This window comes from Otolemur garnettii, unplaced genomic scaffold (genome assembly GCF_000181295.1).
Source record: "Otolemur garnettii isolate 467f Iridium unplaced genomic scaffold, OtoGar3 scaffold00046, whole genome shotgun sequence".
In the NCBI taxonomy this organism is placed as follows: domain Eukaryota; kingdom Metazoa; phylum Chordata; class Mammalia; order Primates; family Galagidae; genus Otolemur; species Otolemur garnettii.
In genome coordinates, this window is record NW_003852441.1 from 8,009,359 (window position 1) to 8,027,622 (window position 18,264).

Genomic DNA, 18,264 nt, shown 5'->3' on the forward strand with positions numbered 1-18,264 from the left:
TAAATGACAGCTCCAGAGTAGACTGGCTAAGGAAGATCAGCAGAAATAATTTTTCAATCTGAGCTTTGCTGTCCCAAGCTGGGGAGATTCTCAGTGCCCATCTCCCAAGAAGCCCTTGTGGGACAAGGGCACTGTCTGGGGACCTGTTGGACAGACACCTTTCTGAAGACCGTTGGGCTCAGGGCATCCCAAACATTCACGGCTCTGCCCTGCTGCTGCAGAATGGGTGTGACCAAGGGTTCCAGCAAGGCTATCTCCTCCTGTCTCCAGGCAATTAGAAGAAAGAAGAAAGGCCATACACCCTATAATGCATCCTCTGCTGGGGCAGGGCTTCAAATGTCTGTGGGCTGGGCTGACCCAGGCAGTACAGCCAAGGGGGTGAGGATGATAAAGAAAGGTGTTTCTCAAGACAGTGCTGCCCCGTGGACTATCTTGGTGCAGGGCCCCTTCCACATATAGTCCAAGGGTGGAGCATGGTGGCCAGGGGAATGGCCTTGGTTCCCTTCCTCCCCAACTCCAGAGAAGGCTCCACAAACCTGCACCTAGGAAGGTGACAGTCCTTATCCTCAAACCATGTGGTTCAGGCTCCAGCCCCTCTGCCAGCCCCTGCCACTCTCCTCAACTTGGTGACCGACTCTTTGCTCCTATTTCTCTCTCCATCTTCCATCCCCTTCTCTCCAGGGTGTGCAATAAATGTTATTCTAATTCTGAAATGTGCGAGCTGGTCTCACCTAATTAATTTGGATACGCCAGAGGAAATGGGTTAAGGCCTGAGCTACTTTCTAACCGTAGGTAAGAAAACTGGTCACTGAGGAACAGTGAAGCAGATTTTATAAAAGAGCAGACAGCAGCTTTCAGTGCCTGGGCAGCAGGGGGACACACGGGCAGTGACAATCACAGTGAGAGGGAGAAAGGGAGAGGCCAGGGTCAGAGAGAAAGAAAGGGAAAGAAACAGGTGGAGAGAGCAGGAAAGAACCCAGAGATGGAGCCAAACTGAGGGAAGGGGAGCGAGAGAGGGGTGGAAACTCCAAGCAGGAGAGAGCAGGAGACGCTCAGATTTCAGAGACGAGAGTCAGAGAGAGACAGAGAAAGACAGGGACTAGGGGGCAGAAAGAGAGAGAGGAGACAGACAAATGGATAGGAAGAAACAGTGCAAATTAGAAGACAAGAGACAGGGAGAGGGCGTCAGAGAGAAATATTTGGACAGAAAGAGTCAGACAGACACACAACATGGTCAACGGTGTTCAAACAGAACAGACTTGCTGGCCAGGTGCCTGGGCAGGGTGGTAGCTGCCCCCCCTACCCAGGGGACTGGATCACCCTCCCAAGTTGACTACAGATGTGCCTGATTTAGGAACCTGAAGTGAAGAATCACCCTAACTGTCCAGCTCATTCGAACCCCCCCTCCCCGCCCCCGCAGGCCACCTTTGCTGCAAGTATCTGATGTAACAAACAAAAGAATTCTTTTGCCTGAATTATCTGGGTTATTGCTTGGATTTGCTGCTCCTTCTGCTCGTGTATTCTTTGGCTTTCTCAGATGTGCAGTAGGCAGGGAGAGTAAATTAATTGGGCAGCAAATATGATCAGGGAAAACAGTCATTCTGATCATTCTGGCCCAGAAACTTTCGTTTTCTCCTGCGTTCAGTATTGTATATTAATCATCTGGGTAATGGAAATACTATCTTACATCTGGATAGTGCTTAACTTCTAGATGCATTTGCTGGCCTTGTCCTAGGCAATTCTCATCCTAAATGAACTTTGCAGCTATCATGACCACAGTTTTTAATAAGGAACTGAGGTTCACGTTAATTCAAGTACTAGAATGTGATGGAACAGGAATTTAAATCCAGGCCTTCCTGACTTGAGCCTTGGCATCCTTCTGTTAGCTGGGACTGCCTCTACATTCTACTTTCCTACAAATCGTCAGTTTTAATGAGTCCTCCTGGTCCCTCCAGCTGGGTCTGCTAATTTAGCACATGCCAGTTAATATTTGGGCATGGAGAAATAATTAGTAAATGAGTGATTCAGGTCAATGCCAATTGTTTATTTGCTTAAAACCTTGGTTAACGTTGCCAGTGGCCCCAAGGAAAGGAAAGTGTGTTTGAATCTCCCTAAATTCTTAGTTTATCTCAGCATCTGTAGGAACCAAGTCTAATCAACATTTTGCCATGCTGCCCCTCACATCCAAGACGTGAAATCTTTCTTAAAATGGCAAATGATTTCCCTCAATAATAAAAGAAATAGACAAAACCTTCTTTATAATTTTGCTTAATAGCCTTGCCTGCTCAGGAATTTAAAAGCAATCATTTTTTGAGTGATTGTTGTGTGATCAATGTTGAGCTAAATTCTTTTTTTTTTTTTTAATTAAATCACAGCTGTGTACATTGATACAGTCATGGGGTACAATGTGCTGGTTTTATATACAATTTGAGATATTTTCATCAAACTAGTTAACATAGCCTTGATGGCATTTTCTTAGGTATTGTGTTAAGACATTTATATTCTACATTTAGTAAGGTTCACATGTACCCTTATAAGATGCACTGTAGGAGCTAAATTCTTATATGCATTAGATCACATAATCCTCAGAATGACCTTACTGGGTAGGTGCTATCATTAGCTCCATTTTCCTGATGAGAAAATGGACACTTTTAGAGGTTAGATATTTTACCCAAGGTCATATAGCCATTAAGTGGTCAATTCAGATTTCAAACACAGGTATGTTAGACTATATTGGCTGACTATACACTATTATATTATCCATCCATTAACACTCCTCCATCCGTACATCCTTGTATCCAACACTCCATTCATCCCCTTATCCATCCATCAAACACTCCATCCATCTAGCAGTTTATTCATTCCTCCTTTCCTCCACCCACCACTCCATCCCTCCACTCAACACTATATTCATCCATCTCTTCAAATACTCCATCTATCTTCCATCTAACACTTCATCCATCTATTCATCCAACATTCTAACCACATCCAACACTCTGTCCACCCAACAGTATCCAACACTCCATCCATCCAACATTCCATCCATCCATCCCTCCCTCTACATGATTTTAAAGAATGTTTAGTCTATAGGGGAAAAACCTACCCAGACCAAAGAATTCAACTGTAGCTCAGCTACTCAGTTCCATTCACCTTAGCAAGTCATTAACATCAATAGCTTGGGAGCTTTTTACACTATTTTTGCAGCCAAACTTTTTGTCAGATGAAATCCTGAATGGAACACCAGTAAACTTCACTAGATACCTGGTCTGCATGAGGCCAGTGAGGAGCTACTGGCCTATTCTACTAAGCTCTTCCCAGTAGTCTACTCAGTAATTTCCCCAGTAGTCCAGTGGGGACTACCAAATAATCCCTGGACTTCATGGAGTTTCCAAATGTGAAAACAAATGTGGCAAAAGACCACCAAAAAAAAAACTTGGAATATTCTGTCCCAATCTTTACTCATTGAACAGATGGTAAAATGCAGGCAACCTCAGGCCCCTTTGTTCACCTGGCAAGTCTTCTTAATCTGAATTAACATCCCATCCATGAGAACCCTATGAGCACTTTTGCTCAAGAAATGGAGAAAATGAAAACTAGCCTCTGCCCCTGTCACATGCCTGGATTTCTGGGCTATGTACATGTATATCCTGTGGAAAGGAGAAAATGAGGTAGTATTTGATACATCATTCAATGCCAAGATCACGGCAGACTGGATAGTTTAGAGCCATAGTCATGCCCTTTCTCTTTTTGAGGGGAGTAAGAAGAAATTGATGCTGTTGGGTAGGTCGGATAAAAGGCCAAAAAGATTAACTATTCCGTGAATAGGCAATTCTGGTTAATGTGCTTATTCCTAAAGAGAATGCTCTTGTTTTTGAAGAACATTCTAAAAGCATTCTTGCCTAATTAAGTAAGGTATCATGAATATAATTATTATTTTTTTAAGAATTCAAGGTTCTTCATGAGAGGGCCATCACTCTAACCCTCAGTGCTTCTCTCAGAGAAAAACCTAAGTGAAATGTCAACAGTCCTTCATACAGCTGCAGGACAGACTATGGAATCTGTTTCTGGTTTTGTTTTCTTTAGGTAAATCTCTAATATCTACTTCTTTTGTATTTCTCCTAAAAGTAAAGCATAGACATTTTTTTTTCCAGGTAAATAAAGGTCCTGATCATTTGCGTCCCAGATAACTGAGCTTTCACTTATTATCAACACCCAAGGAACGGCTGGTGTCCTCTTTAACTTCATCTCACGCTTACCCACTGGACAGTCGGGGTGCTTTTATCCTCTAAAATATGCACTCTGGACAACTTAAGTGAATATATTTTTAATAAACACAGACCAAGGAGAATGGCTTAATTTAGTTCTCCCTTTCCCTGGTTCTCTCACAGTCCACTTGAAAAACACAGCTGCTGGCTTTGTGTATGCACAAGACAGATCTCCTCATACAGAGATGCTCAGAATGGATGTGGAGATCTCATTTGTTGTGTTAACAATGTCTGTGCATCTGCACTGAGCTCTTCTGTAGGTCTGAGTTATCCCCAGCACAATTGGAATTCATCATGGCCAATAAACATCACAGGACCCAGTGAGGGAGGGCACGACTGGCTATCTTGTTTTTCAGGCAAGCGGCCTGAGTAGCTCCAACCCAGTGGGTGCCCAAGCAGGGCCTGTCAGTAGATGACCAGACATGAGCTAGGTAAAAAGTAGATGTTCACTCCCCAGGGCCCCAATTCACTCCTAATAGTATCATTTCTAGATCCTCCATTCCCTACCTACATTGTGAATCATATGAAAACACCCCCTGGCCTGAGAAACTGGGTAGCATCAGTACTAAACTTGGACTTTTTAGAAAGTCCTAGGTGTGTCAACTGCAGCCACCATCTGCAACTGGGCAAACAAAAATGCTACCAAGATTTCTTAGCAAAGCTACATGGCCAACCAATGTGCCTGCAGACAAGGAACAAATGCACTGCTGGTGTTGCTGTTGTTTTGGCTATGATTGTCAGTGTCATTTTCTTTATTTGCTGTGGGCACAGACCTAATGTAGGAAGAACAGCCTAATGGCTACGCACTGGGATTCTGGAGCCAGAGAGCCTAAGTTGGAATGCTGGACACTTAGCCACTTAGGAAGGACATTGGTGATCATCAGCTAGCTGCCTAAGAATCCTATGTCTGTCTCTTCCCTGAAAAAATGAGGCCAAAATAATAAGGCAAAAAATAATGTCTACCTCTTAGGGTTATTACAAAGACTAAATGATTTAATATTTGTCAAGTACTCATAACAGAGCCCTCACCTAGTAAGCACTATATAAATATATGAATAATAAAGAAATGCAAATAGAACCTCCTGGTGTCTACACAGGCTCAGCCTGTAAGACTACAACGAAAGCAGAGGCAGAAGAGGGAAGCCTTGAAGGATGTACCCAATTATGCCAAGCAAGCAAAACTCTTGGTGGGGCACGTGAGCCACATGGCACAGCTGTAGCCATGGGTCATCCTGAAAGAGACACCCCCTACACATACATTTTCCACTTAGGCCTAAGGACAGAAAACCGTACGGTTACACGCCAGTTTCTGCTGACCTCTGAACTTGGACTTGGAGAGCCAAGCACAAAGAGAGTGTCTGTCTTTTTCCTTCAGGAAGTCTCAGAGTGGGCATCCACTAGCCTGTAAAAAGGTGTTGAAATGAAGGCTAACTAAAAAGCAAAAGGATTCATAGCATGAGCAAAACAAACCAGGATTCTAATGGGGCATAGAAGAGCTCAAACTGGCCAGGTTAACATTTTCTGTAAGAGTACTCAGTGAATTTTTTCTTCTTTCTTTCTCCCTCTCTTTTTTCCTTTTCTTCCTTCTTCCCTCCCTTCTCCCTCCCTCCTCCCTCCCTTCTCTCTTTAAAATAATGAATAAACATTACCATGATTTCCTTACTCAAGTACCATCAGAAGGATGGGGTATGCAAAAAAAGACTACCCCAAATCCTGTCAACTATAACTCACTCATTTGTTCTTTCAGTCAGTAATTCTGTCATATTTCTGAAGCACTTACTTTGTGCCATGTACTACTTCTCTGAGCACTAGACTAGAGATGTAAACAAAACAGTCAAACACTTCTGTCCCCCTAACACAGTGCTGGGACAGACGGACCCCGCCACAAAGCAAAGCTGCTGACTGGAGCTGAAGATCAAAGAATTTCCCAGAAGAAATCTTTAGTTCTTAAAATTGTATTTGAATTACTGAGCTCCACATGTTGCTCTTGGCAACTTCATTCAGGGTTTTACTAAGGAATTGTAACTGCATTTCCAGGTGGACAGTCTCTGCATTAGCCTGAACACTTGCAACCATGCCCTGTGAGGACAGGCCTGTAAATAGGAATGTTTATTCAGGAGAAGGCAAGATTGAATGTGGGCCTTGACTGCCATCTTCAAGGAGATGTTCTGCTGTCTTGCAGAAGAAAAGACACATCCCCTCTGGGTTTCTCCAGTGAGTGGACCACAGGCCAAAGAAGTCAGTCCCCCTGCGAAGTGCATCCTAATGAAAAAATGCCTCGGGGGTAGGGGCACCTGCCTCCCTTGGTGTGTGGGTGGCCATTAGCTATGCTGGAGAGGAGGGAAGCTGGAATACAGAAAGAGAGGCACGGAACTTCCTCATATATCACTTTCCACCAAGAGATTCTATGAGTTGAAGATGCTAAAACAAGCTTTCTCATGAGGCCATTTGCAGACAGCATTCTTATTTGGAGTGTGCGGTTTCCAAACACATTTCTCCCACATCCCAGGGATGCTGCACCTGTAACTATGGATATCGGCTCCTCTGTCCTGAATCTTTCAGGTGTGCTGAGGACAAAATGATCCAGAAGAAAACACACCTCCACAACAGCATTGCCCACACCCCACAGCCAGGGTAAGAGTCTGGCAAGGGGAGGGTGCTGAGGGACTCACTCAGGTCATGGGGACAGAAAGTGACAGATATTGGAGGCATTCTACCTTCTAGCTCAGCTCCCAGGAAATGTTCTCAGCCAGGGAAAGATGGGTAACAACCTAAATATTAGAGAAACAGGGCTTTGCCTGAGGTTCTTTGAGAGCTACGTAGGGAGACAAAGAGAGGGAGCCAAAGCCCTTTTCTAGGAGCGATAGGGGTAGTGGCCAAGTGCCTCCTGTCACATCCCACAGCAGGTGTGATGCTGTCCCCTCAACCCAAAGAGTGGCTCCTTAGTTTGCCTAGAAAGAACCACAAAGGTGGCTAAGGTAAAGCTCAAAGCCCTCTTATCGCCCCGAGAAGGGGCAGGTTGTCCAAAGTCTGCCTCCAGATCTCTGACTCATCCTGCCCCCAAGACCATAATGTAATTCTCAGAGCCCTGAGGGAGGGAGTTATTGGGTTCCAAAAACTCAGAGAAATAAAGAGAGAGAAAGAACAAGAAGAGGGGAAATTAGCTGGAGCCCCCCCAAGGAAATATTAAAAGGGGATTTAAAGCAGCCTACAGTCAAGTATCTCCAATTCAGTAGAAATGTGGACAGGCTGATCCCAATCAAGGAAACAGACTTGAAAATTCTAAAATACTTTTAAGGCAATGCATTTTTACTGCTTCTGGGGCAATCACAGCATGTCAAACTTGACTTAAAAAAATAAATAAATAAAATTTGATCTTCGAAGAGCTACTTTATCAAATAGGTAAGAATGATTTGTAATTAGCATGCCAATTGTCTACTAAGAGCCTGCTTGAAAACAATCTGTGCTTCTCCATCATCTGTGCGCCCTGCCCAATCTTTCCTTGTCTTGTTCGAGCTATTCATCTGTTCATTGCAGCTTTTTATCAGACAGAGAAAAGAAAAACAACTTCACCCAGGTCCAATCTGGATAAATTCTGAATTAGCGACATATGAATCGATGCAACTTAGTGAAGTTCCAGCAAGACAAGTTCAAGAAGGAGAAGGGAGCACAACTTGACATAAAGGAATAGGAATCAAAAGACAGACAGATGGAGAAGCTGCAGCGGACAAAACAGCAAAAGTAACAAGGAGAAACATTTTAATGAGATGACTTAAAAGACACACAGAGAGAAAGGTGCTACAGATCCCTTCCTCGAAGCCCTGATATTTGTCTTTGCAAAGGCTCAAGGCTGGCTGTCGATTATCTGAGCATAGAAAAGCACTGTTATTTCCCACTGCATGTGTAGTCTTCCAAAGCCTATGGGTTTTCTTTTCTTGGGCAACTTCAGGAAAATTTCTTGAGAGAAGTTCCCCCAAGTCAGAGAGGGCTCATTTCAAGTCCAACAGGGAGGCTATTGGGTAGGCCACATGCTCCATTATCTCAGAGAGATGTGAGGTCAGAATTCCCTGCTGATTGCACTGGAGCTGGACACAGGACTGCAGCTGAAAAACTTTAGCAGCATCCTTCTTTGGTGCTGGGAGGTTTTGCCCCCACCCCTTCTGGCTCCTAGCAAAGATCAGTGTTCCCAGGACTCAGAAAGGAGGGGGTGGATGGGCTCTGGAAGAGATTGTCAGATGTCACCGTCCCTTACCCCATCATACTTCCCAGGGTTCAAATCCCTTCCCACTGGAACAACAAAGAGGAAGGAAGGAGAGACAAAGTGGGCATGTGGGTGGAAAACACGCTTCCCAGAAGAGGACATTTGGCTAAGGGTACAATGAATATGTCCAGAGGACAGAAGTCCTAAGTAATGAGGCTTTAATGCTGAAGCTAATGGGAACAGGACACGAGACTAAATGCCAAAAGAGAAAGAAATAATGAGCGTGTTTGTGAAGTCTGCAGAAAGCAGCCACTCTCCTCCCAAATGTCAGGGAAGAGGGCCAACGTTCTGGTCACCCAGAGGCTCGCTGAGCCTCCTGCTTCCAAGGGTCTCCAGAATAGGACAGTGGTTTTAGGCAAGAAGGATCCAAGGTTGCTCCTGCCCTTCTGACTATGAGCAAGCGTGAGCCAGGAAGGGAAAAGAAGGTTGAAGACAACTCAGCAACACTGGGTTCCTGGGGAAGCCAGTGAAGTGGTCTCCACATGCCTCAGTCCGAGGTGAGTCTTCTACTCAGGAGCCCCCGGCCAGGAGCTGCAGAGCAGGGAATGTGAGCTCCGCTGCCATCCACTGCTGCGGACTGGCTGCCTGAGGGTAAAGCCCAGGCTCTCAGGGCATTCCAGGGCCCCTTCCTTTCTATGTGCCCTTCAGGACAGAGGACTTGAGAGCATAGGAAACAAAGGCACAGAGAATGAGGGAAATTAGGAAACCCAGCTAAAATAATAGAAATGGGAAAAGAATAACATTGACACAGGGAAGAAGTGAGTTGGCCAAAATTCTGTGTCTTGTAAACACAACACTAGATGTTATAAACAGGGCGGGGTGGGGAAGTTGTGACAAATGAAGCTGTTTGTGAGCTGCACACCTCAGTAATTAAAACTGGAAATAGCCTAAGGTCCATCCTCTCTCCCAAATCACTTCTTTTCTCCAGCAGCCCTTCCTCTAGCACCCCTTACTCCTCAGGAGCTAAGACCTCATGCAGAATTGCCTAGGGCTTCTTCCAAAACTCTCTTTCTTTTTCTCAGTTAAAATAAAAATTTCTTTATATGGTTTATCCTTGTATTTCACTACCCTCAGCCAATATAATCTGTTCTTGAAAGAAAGCCTTTCCAGTGATCTGGGCACCTTCCGACCCTCACAAAATCTAAGTAGGGGCCACTGGTCTGGTCCCCAGTACCCTCCCTAGTAGGTAGGTCATTTATCCTCCCAGTCTTTTCTGTGGTAACCTGTCTCAGGGCATGAGCAGCTGGCTCTTTGCTTTCTTAAGTAATCTAAGTCTCACTGACCCCTTTCCATCTAGGAAGGTGAGAGCCAGCTGTCCTGCTGGACCTCAAAAAAGGATGAGGACCAGCAATGTACTGGCTGTGTGACCTTGGGCAAGTTACTAAGCCTCTCTGAGTCAGTTTCCTCCTATATAAGTTGGGCCCTATACTCAGAGCAGTGATGGAAGGTGGAAGACACTGTAGATAAAGTGCTGAGCAGGAAACCGGTACAGAGCAAGTTCTCAAGAACAGGGACTCTTAGGACTCTCTCAACAATCCTCCTCACTTTCTTGAGTCTTCATCTAACCGAAACCCTAAGTCCCCCCACCTCCAGCTTTCTAGGATTGCATGAGTTGATGGGGTTGGGTATGTTCCAAGGACACAGAACTCCCCCCTTTCTGACACTAGGGTAGAGTTGAAGTCGATGTCACAGGCTCACAGGGAAACTGACTCCTCCCAGAATGTCTAAGAGTGACCTATAGAGATTCTGCCCCACCCCATACAGTAGGAGCAGTGGATGGGCCCAGCCCCTCTAGCACCCCATAACTCCTGACTGAAATGAAGGAATGCTATCCCACCCACAACAGAAGCACAGCTTCCCCACCTGCAAATGCTACACCTTGTCGCCTGCCCTTATACTCAGCTTGCCCCACCCTCACGCCATTTCAATCCCATCCACTGGATGCATATTTCATTCATTCATGAATGAGGGGCAGTGATGTACATTAGGAATCAGTGGGCACTGCTCATTGGCAGCCTCATCTGCTTGGGCTTGCAAATGTTTCTACTGCACCTTTGGCTTTCTGGCCCAAGTAGTGACTCAATCCGAACGTAGGATTGTGGAGGCAATGGCCCTGAGATAGAAAGAAGGGACTGGGGGTGCTCAGTGAACACCCTGGCTCTGACCCCTTGCATTCCAAAGAAACTAGGTCCCTTTAACTTCAGTATCAAACTAGGAAGCTAAATTGAGCTGTCTCCTATGTCATGCAGAAATGTGGGGCATGAGCTTTAGTCACACTTTCTGGACAGTTCTGTGAAATGTTTGCTGTCTGTCCAGTTCTTTTCCTGCCCCCCAACACCCTGGACACTTGTCCAACACATGGATACTTAGAGCAGGTTATTGCCCTTTAGAAAGGAATATGGAGAAACTGCAAAAGAGCCAGGGAAGAACAACAGAAATCATTTCAGCAGATGATTAAACTGATTTCTTAAGGCCAGTAATTACAGTTCAGTGTGAGAAACGGCCCCTTCAAAGTGGTAACAGTGGATTACCAGGCACGCCTGTGCAGGACTGCCTTTCATAACTCTCTGAAACTCCTCTTCTAGGTTCCTGCCTTCAGAAACAGCTGACACGGCTCCTAAGGAGCCCAGGCCTCATTACCAGAGGCCCTCTTAATTTCAAATCACCTATTTCACTTATCGGACCCAGCCCCATGACTTATCACTGCTTAAAAGAATTAAATCTACCCTAGGAGGATAAAAATATTCTACGATTTCAGAAATTGTAGATGACATGCCACTGGCTTTCAAAGTACTTCTAGGAGAGGAACTGTGGACACACTTTCCAGAGAAGAATCAGCATGTGGCCTTCCAAGGTGACTGCTTGGAAGGACGACACATTAGGATATGTATGCCCTGGTTCCTTCAAAGGAAGAATCAGGCACATTCAGGGAAATCCTCCAAACTGCATGCCACAGAGGGCAATTTCACATAATGATAAAACCCAAATCTCCAGCTTTATTAGCTTGTAATATCTTGGCTCAGAGCTGAGAAAGGGCACAATTGGCACCAGTGAATGGGTTCCTATGGCTCACAGAGCTATCTTATGTGCAGGGAGCCATCCTGGAAGATCATCCTGAAACCACACACACACACACACACACAGAGCCACTGGGAAGCTGGAGGCCTCGCTGATCTGGTAAGCTCAGCATTTCTACCCATCTCTAGGAGAAGCAGAAGGCATTCTCAGACATATTTTTAATTACAGACTTCTGCCTTCAGTTTGTGCAGTGAATCCTTGCTCTGGTCTACAATCCTTTGGCTCATGTTGTATTTTCTTTTTTCAATGGTCTGCATTACTCAGATCTTATTAGGGGGTTATGCTTAGATCAGGTTATTGCCCTTTAGAAAGGAATATGGAGAAACTGCAAAAGAGCCAGGGAAGAACAACAGAAATCATTTCAGTAGATGAAAACAGTTAACTAAGAGGGGCCTGTAGGAAAGGAAAAGAGAAGGCTGTCACTCACATCTCCAAGGATTCAAAAGTTATTTGATGATGACTAAGAAATGTGCATAAAGTAAAGCAGAGCACCAGGGCCCTGTTTAAACTCACTCACCCACAAGCTCAGGGGTGGGGAAGAGGTCCTTGGCACTGTGATCTAAGCTGTCTGGATTTCAGTTGCTGGCTTATTAGAGAGTTAGAGTAAATGAATTGCTTGCAATAAAAATGCTATGATTCTATAATAAGTGAGGAAATGATACAATGTACTACTCTGACTTTTCAGAAGATTTTAGTTTTACTTCTAGAGTTAAAAAAAATTGAATAGAGAGAGTTAGCAGTGTGTTCTGAATGGTTTTAGAATTAATCTTGCTCAAGGCTCAAGGAAGGCTCAAGGTTAACAGGCTATGACCCTCTGAGGGTTCGCTGGTAAATCCTCTCACCAAGCCCTTTTCTCTACCTGCAAAGAAAGATGTGAGAGTGATGAGGTCATAAACACGACTCAGAGGAAAATAATGGATTAGAATTTCCCAAGATAGGAAATATGAGGGAAATACCACAACAGAAGGCAAAAAAAAAAAATGAATTTTGTCTAGGTGGTCATATCAAAGCCTCCTCTCCACCCTTAATCTGAGATATCTTATATACCTCTAAGTCCCAACTAACATTTTTGTGGTTCTATAGAAAACATATTGTCAAACATGACCAAACGTGTAAGGCAAAATGTACTGAATTCACCATAATTTCAATAGTGTGCAATGCACAACTTCGAATGAGGGAAAGGTAGCAGGGAAGAGGGAGGATGTGAGTGTTCCAGGGCATGGTGTGGATTCCTACAGACTGTAGAAATGGAGCCAGAAAGTTAAGACCTAAATACAATCCTGCCTGCCCTGGACAAATCAGGCAGTGGGGCCAGAAGCATAAAGCTTCTTTTGCTGTACTTCCCTTTCATTTCAGATCCAGGGGCACGTCTGTCTGGGGCAAGTGAATTAACCTCTTTCCATCAATTCACTTCTTTAGTCATCTTAACCACTGGTTCCTGCACAATTGATTGGAATCAGCTGTGCAATCAATCTGACCTCTCATTAAAATCACTTGAAAACAATGAATTGGGTTTTTTTCTCTAGCTATGTCTTGGCAGCCTAGAACTATGGGTAAACTCTTGGTATTTTAGCAAGTCACAGTTTCCCAAAATGAATGAGCTCCGTGCCTCGGGCAGGGCTGTAGGAGGAGGCAAGGGGACAGACGTACAGCCTCTCTGAGCTTGGAGTAAAGTAGGAAATGAACATGCAGACATTGGTCAATGTGACCTCAGAGAATTGCCACGTTCAAGGATTTTTGAAAAGTATTTGCATGGCTGCCCTCTTAAAGCAAGAATGAACCCTTCTGGCCTCATGTGTCAAAGAGAGCATGTACTTTATAAGCTTACATTTCATAGTTTGAAACATATCTTGCCCAGAGAAGGTGAGCAGGGCTCATTTCTCAAGTGAACACCTGCACGTTGTCTGGGAGAGTCAAGACAGGACCAAGCCTGTGGAACACGAAGGTCAGGTGGGCAATGCCATTTCGTGCTTTAGAGGGGGCAACTTCTCACCTGACTGCTTTTCTGCCTTTGCCATCTTTGCTTCTTTCTGTCTTCCTGGTGTCCTTCCCTTAACCCCTCCTCCATCAGCCTTCTCAAATCCTTCCAATTTCCCTGGCTCCCTTACATGCAATTGTTTTAACTCAAACAAAAAGGAAGACAGGCAAGGCTAAGACCTTCAGTCCAAGGCAAGATTTTTTTTGTTTCTTTCCTTCCAACCACTACATCTGAAGTAAAAAAAACAAGCAGACTCTCTGCTGAGATCAATTCATTATAGCGAGCTCACAGTGCTTCAAAAAATGGAGTGTTTGGGGTGGTTTGACAATTCATTGCCCAGGAACCTCAAAAGGGAACTCACTAAATCAGCCAGCAAAGTGGCCCTGCTACTGCAGTTATGTGGCCTGGGGAGAAAAAAAAAAAAAAAAATATATATATATATATATATAACTACAGAGTGCTTTGGGCTTGTAATTAATTTCTGGAGGGAGAAAAGGTGGAACAAGGTATTCCCTTGACCTCCTCTGGAAATACGCAAGAGAACCCAAAGATGAAGGACCCTTTGACAAGTGGAGGGGTCACTTCATAGTACTTTTCCTTTTTCTTGATGACATCTACCCAGGTTTTTGTTCCCCTAAGCATCCCCCCAACCCCACCCACCTGCCTTCAACCCTTCCATCCCTGTGCAAGACGGTGGGAGGATGCAGGGCAGCTCTGATTTTTACCAATTGTGTCGATAGCATTCTAATAGCTTCCTGACCCATCTGTTAATTAGCCATTTCAAAAAGCCACACAGTTCCACCCTCAGAATGATTCTCATCTCCAAGACACTAATGAATCAACTCGGGGTGAGGAGGAAGGAATAGGTTTGGATGCGAGACAGCTAGCAGGGAACTGACTGTGAGAAAGGAGCCAGCCTCCTGCCCCTGGAGAACAAAAGGAGCCCCTCACTGCACAAACAGCCCTGGGGAAACAGTGCAGAAAACCACACAGGAAATATTAAAATTGGTGGGATGCCTGCAATCAGTCAGAAAAGAAGGGGAAGGGAAGGAGGAGATCTTGGAAGGAAACGAGGTTCCAGTCGGGAAAGGGAACACCGCCGTGCAGAGGTTCTCTGTGTCCAGCGCTGGGCTCTGCCTTGGATCCTCCATGGGGGTCCAGCCAGGGTTGGAGGATAAAGGGAAGCCCTGCCCTGAGGAATGTGTGTGCACCGGCAGGCAGAGGCAGACAGCCCATCCCTTCCTTTCACCCCTTCCTACTCTCCTACAAAGATCCAATGAAGCCCTTCTCATTGAAACCCCCTCAGATTCAGCCCCTGCTTGCACAACTACCACCTACAGGGAGGATCACACACTAGAATAAGCTCTTTTTTTTCTTTTTAGAAAAGAAATGTCTCTGTAGCACTATTTCAGGAATATGTCACTGAGCGCACATCCCACTTGGTCCCCTGACCTCTGAAAAATGAACATTCTTTCTTTTCCCCATTTTCCTAAAGGAAAACTCATGATGGCATGAATGTTTATCTTATTCTATCACTTCTTCCTTTCCCCTACCCAGATCTACTCTCCCAACAAAACATTCTGCACAAAAATACTCACCAGAATGGCAAACAGTGGCCTCAGGGATTTCAGCAAAGCCAGAGGAGTGGTGATCACACTCACACCCAGGACACTGAGAGCAATGTGCACACACACCCTGACATGCCTCAGAAGCAAGAGGTTGGGAGGGGACACTGTCCAGCCTGAGTTACCCAGAACTGAAAAAGAAGTTTTCCAGATCTGCCCAAGGTCACTCATGGAGGGTCCTAGTTGGATCTCTCATGCTCTATCCCCCTGCCACACCCTCCCTCCCCGCCACAAATGCACATCAGACAGGCATTGTCCCCCAATGAGCACAGACATGATGGTTTCCAAAGCACTGATCAGGCAAGACTGCAGCTGCTGGAAGAGAGGCTGTGAACTGAATAAAATCAGGAGGTGAACTTGAGAGAGAAACATCCCATATTTGCATAATGTTCTAAGACCTGAAATTCATCTTCCGTCCCATGGTTAGGCTTCTTTCCCCACCCCAGGGAGGAAGTACCCCAGTGGTATCACCCTAGTTTGGTGTTGGTGTGGTAAGGAAGGGACAGTGACCTCTCCAGGGTCACATGCCAATGGCAGCATCCAAAGATGCCTGCTGCCAGCATCTAAGGACATCGTCCTCTCATCATCCCAGGCGATGATGAATAAACTCTGTATGAGGTGGCAGGGTAGTGGGCAGCTTTCTCTGAGCACAGAGAACAACAGCTTAAGGAAGACAGAAACTGAAAGAAGAATTGTAGGCATCCAGCAGTAAGAGGCCATGGTAGGATGGTCTGAAGAGAGGCTGGGACCATAGGACAAGGGGAAGGACAAAAGCCTCTGAGTCTTAAAGCAGAGGTGGATGGGTAATAAGGACCAGCACTCTGGTTTAGGAAGCACCTGCTCATCCTATGACAATTCCTTCTCTGCTTTCTAAGCTAAGACGAGAGAGAGAGTTCTTGGCCAGACAACATTCAAAGCAGAGAGTGGCCCCACCTGTCCTCTGCATTTCAGAACCAGGACTGACCATAGACTTTCTCACAATCTCCCCCATCAGGGCCTGGGGCCAGTCCAGACACAACAGAGGATGCTGAGTAATAACGTATACTACCCAGGAGATGGCATGAGGGTGCAGAAGGGGGTGATGAGAGAGGTTTATAAATGGGTCTCCTTTTGGAATTACTCCAATCCTAGCACCAGAGTTTGAAGTACCCACACTTTGTGGATTTGACTCAATAAAACCTTCCAGGGAATATCATCTCACAGTATCAAGAGCACACACACACACAAAGTCAGCTCTTTCAGCATGCCTAGAAATTTCTATCTGCCTTCCTCTCTCTTCAGCAAGGCAGAGGTGATTAACATCCACAGCAGTGAGGGAAGGAGGTTTTTGGTTATAAGGATAAGAAGCAGGATGCAGAGATGAACTCCAGGTGGACAGGTCACTGTAGAGCCTGCTGGGTCCAGTCAGAAGCAGTGATCTGCATTTCCTGGGGCAGGGTTTGTGCCCTGAAAGGACCCTGTTGAACCTCATCCAGCCATTCATCACCCTGAAAGAACTGGAAGCAGAGCTAACCCTGGGCGTGTCATTCCTAGAGTTCTCAGGAGAGGCTAGGTCCCATTGTCCCCATGACTTTGACTTCCTAAAGGGCTCATGGGCAGCCATGCAGTGTAGTGAGCAGAACCATAAACTACCATGTTTTGAGCTCTTGGTGTAAGTTTTGCTAGAAGGCAGCCCCCACTGCCTCCCCAATGTAAGTAGTGAAAGATGCCCCCCAAGGCTGCACACAGGCAAGAACTATTCACTTTCAGAGTTCTGCCCACAGGGTTTAAAAGAACAAGTCCTCCAGTCTCAGCAGGAAAGACAAACATCCCACTCTCAGGATGCAATGTAGAGACACCATCTGTGCTTGGTCACTGTAGAAAGGAGAAACCTTTATTCTTTCTTCCCGCAGGAGGCATCCTTTCCATGTCACTCCCCATCCCTAATGCGGGGGAACATCCCAGCTTGGGACTCTTTTCAGTAAGGTTCCAACATTGGACAGTTTGCTATATTGAAGCTAAAACTCTTAGCTTTTTGAGATAAGACTCAAAAAACTAAATGCCATAAGAACCTACACCAAAATGCCCACATGCCATAAAAACAGAACCCGGGATCCCAACCCAGGATCACAGAATTTGGTGAATTCTTACACTTGGAACTTGATGCTCTTGGCCAACTCTTACTTTGCCCTGTAAATTCACTTCCCACCATAGCATGCGTTCCCATGCCCCGCTCTGAGGAAATGGGGAAGAGAGTACAAGAAAGCTCTGATCTGTTGCATGTTAAACAAACCATGGTGGAAGTGACTTAAGAGGGTGAAGAGGACAGGGAAGGCATGCCGAGAGGGACAGGCCACGGGCTCGCTGGGGCGGACCCAGGCGGCAGCTCGCTCACCTGTGGATGTTCATCTCCCGCGGAGGGCGATGGGCCTTGTCATAGGAGACCTTGGCGAAGACGCCGGCCACGATGACGAAGGCGATGACCCCGCAGGTGATGTAGACGGTGAAGTTGGTCCTGTCCTTCTCGGGGTCGTACTTGTTCTCGGGACCCGGCGACACCACTTTGGTGCTGGGCGTCTGCACCCACACTGGGCTCTGGTAGTTGGTGCACTGGCGCTGGTCCAGCTTCTCGTGGCGCTTCTTGCAGCAGAAACGGTAGTAGCAGGTGCCGCAGCAGTACAGGTAGCCACTCTCGCTGTTGTTACACTCGAACTCCTTGTCGTACTGGCCGCTCACGTCGTAGTAGCCCCAGCACGTCTCATAGGTGACGGCCGCGCTGGCAGCCGCCGCCACGGCCGCCGCGGGCTGTCCCCGCCGGCTCCCCGCCTCTGGGACGCCGGGTGCCCGGGCTGTGCCGTTCAGCTCGCGGCCGCCACGGGCCACGGCGCCCCCGGGCCGTCGGCCCCCGACGGCAGCGGCGCCAGCGCTGAGGGTCCGGTTGGCGGCGCGGCCGCGGGCTCCGTGGACACCGGGCAGCAGGTCCAGGCACTCCAGCGAGAGCAGCAGCAGCAGCAGCAGCAGGAGGCGCCGCAGCGCCATGGCGGGGCCGGGTGAGAGGGCGCGGGGAGGCTTCCGCGG

At 46.4% G+C, this 18,264-nt stretch overlaps 1 protein-coding gene across 3 annotated transcripts in view; it reads right to left on the bottom strand.

Annotated features, from left to right (window-relative positions):
• Positions 1-18,225, bottom strand: part of SHISA6 (shisa family member 6) — a 344,280-nt gene extending 326,055 nt beyond the window's left edge. For all 3 annotated transcript variants that reach the window (XM_003791086.1, XM_003791087.1, XM_012805980.1), the window contains exon 1: positions 17,582-18,225. In XM_003791086.1, coding sequence (XP_003791134.1) covers positions 17,582-18,225 — 644 coding nt within the window. The remainder of the gene's footprint in view (positions 1-17,581) is intronic.
• Positions 18,226-18,264: the final 39 nt, after the last annotated feature.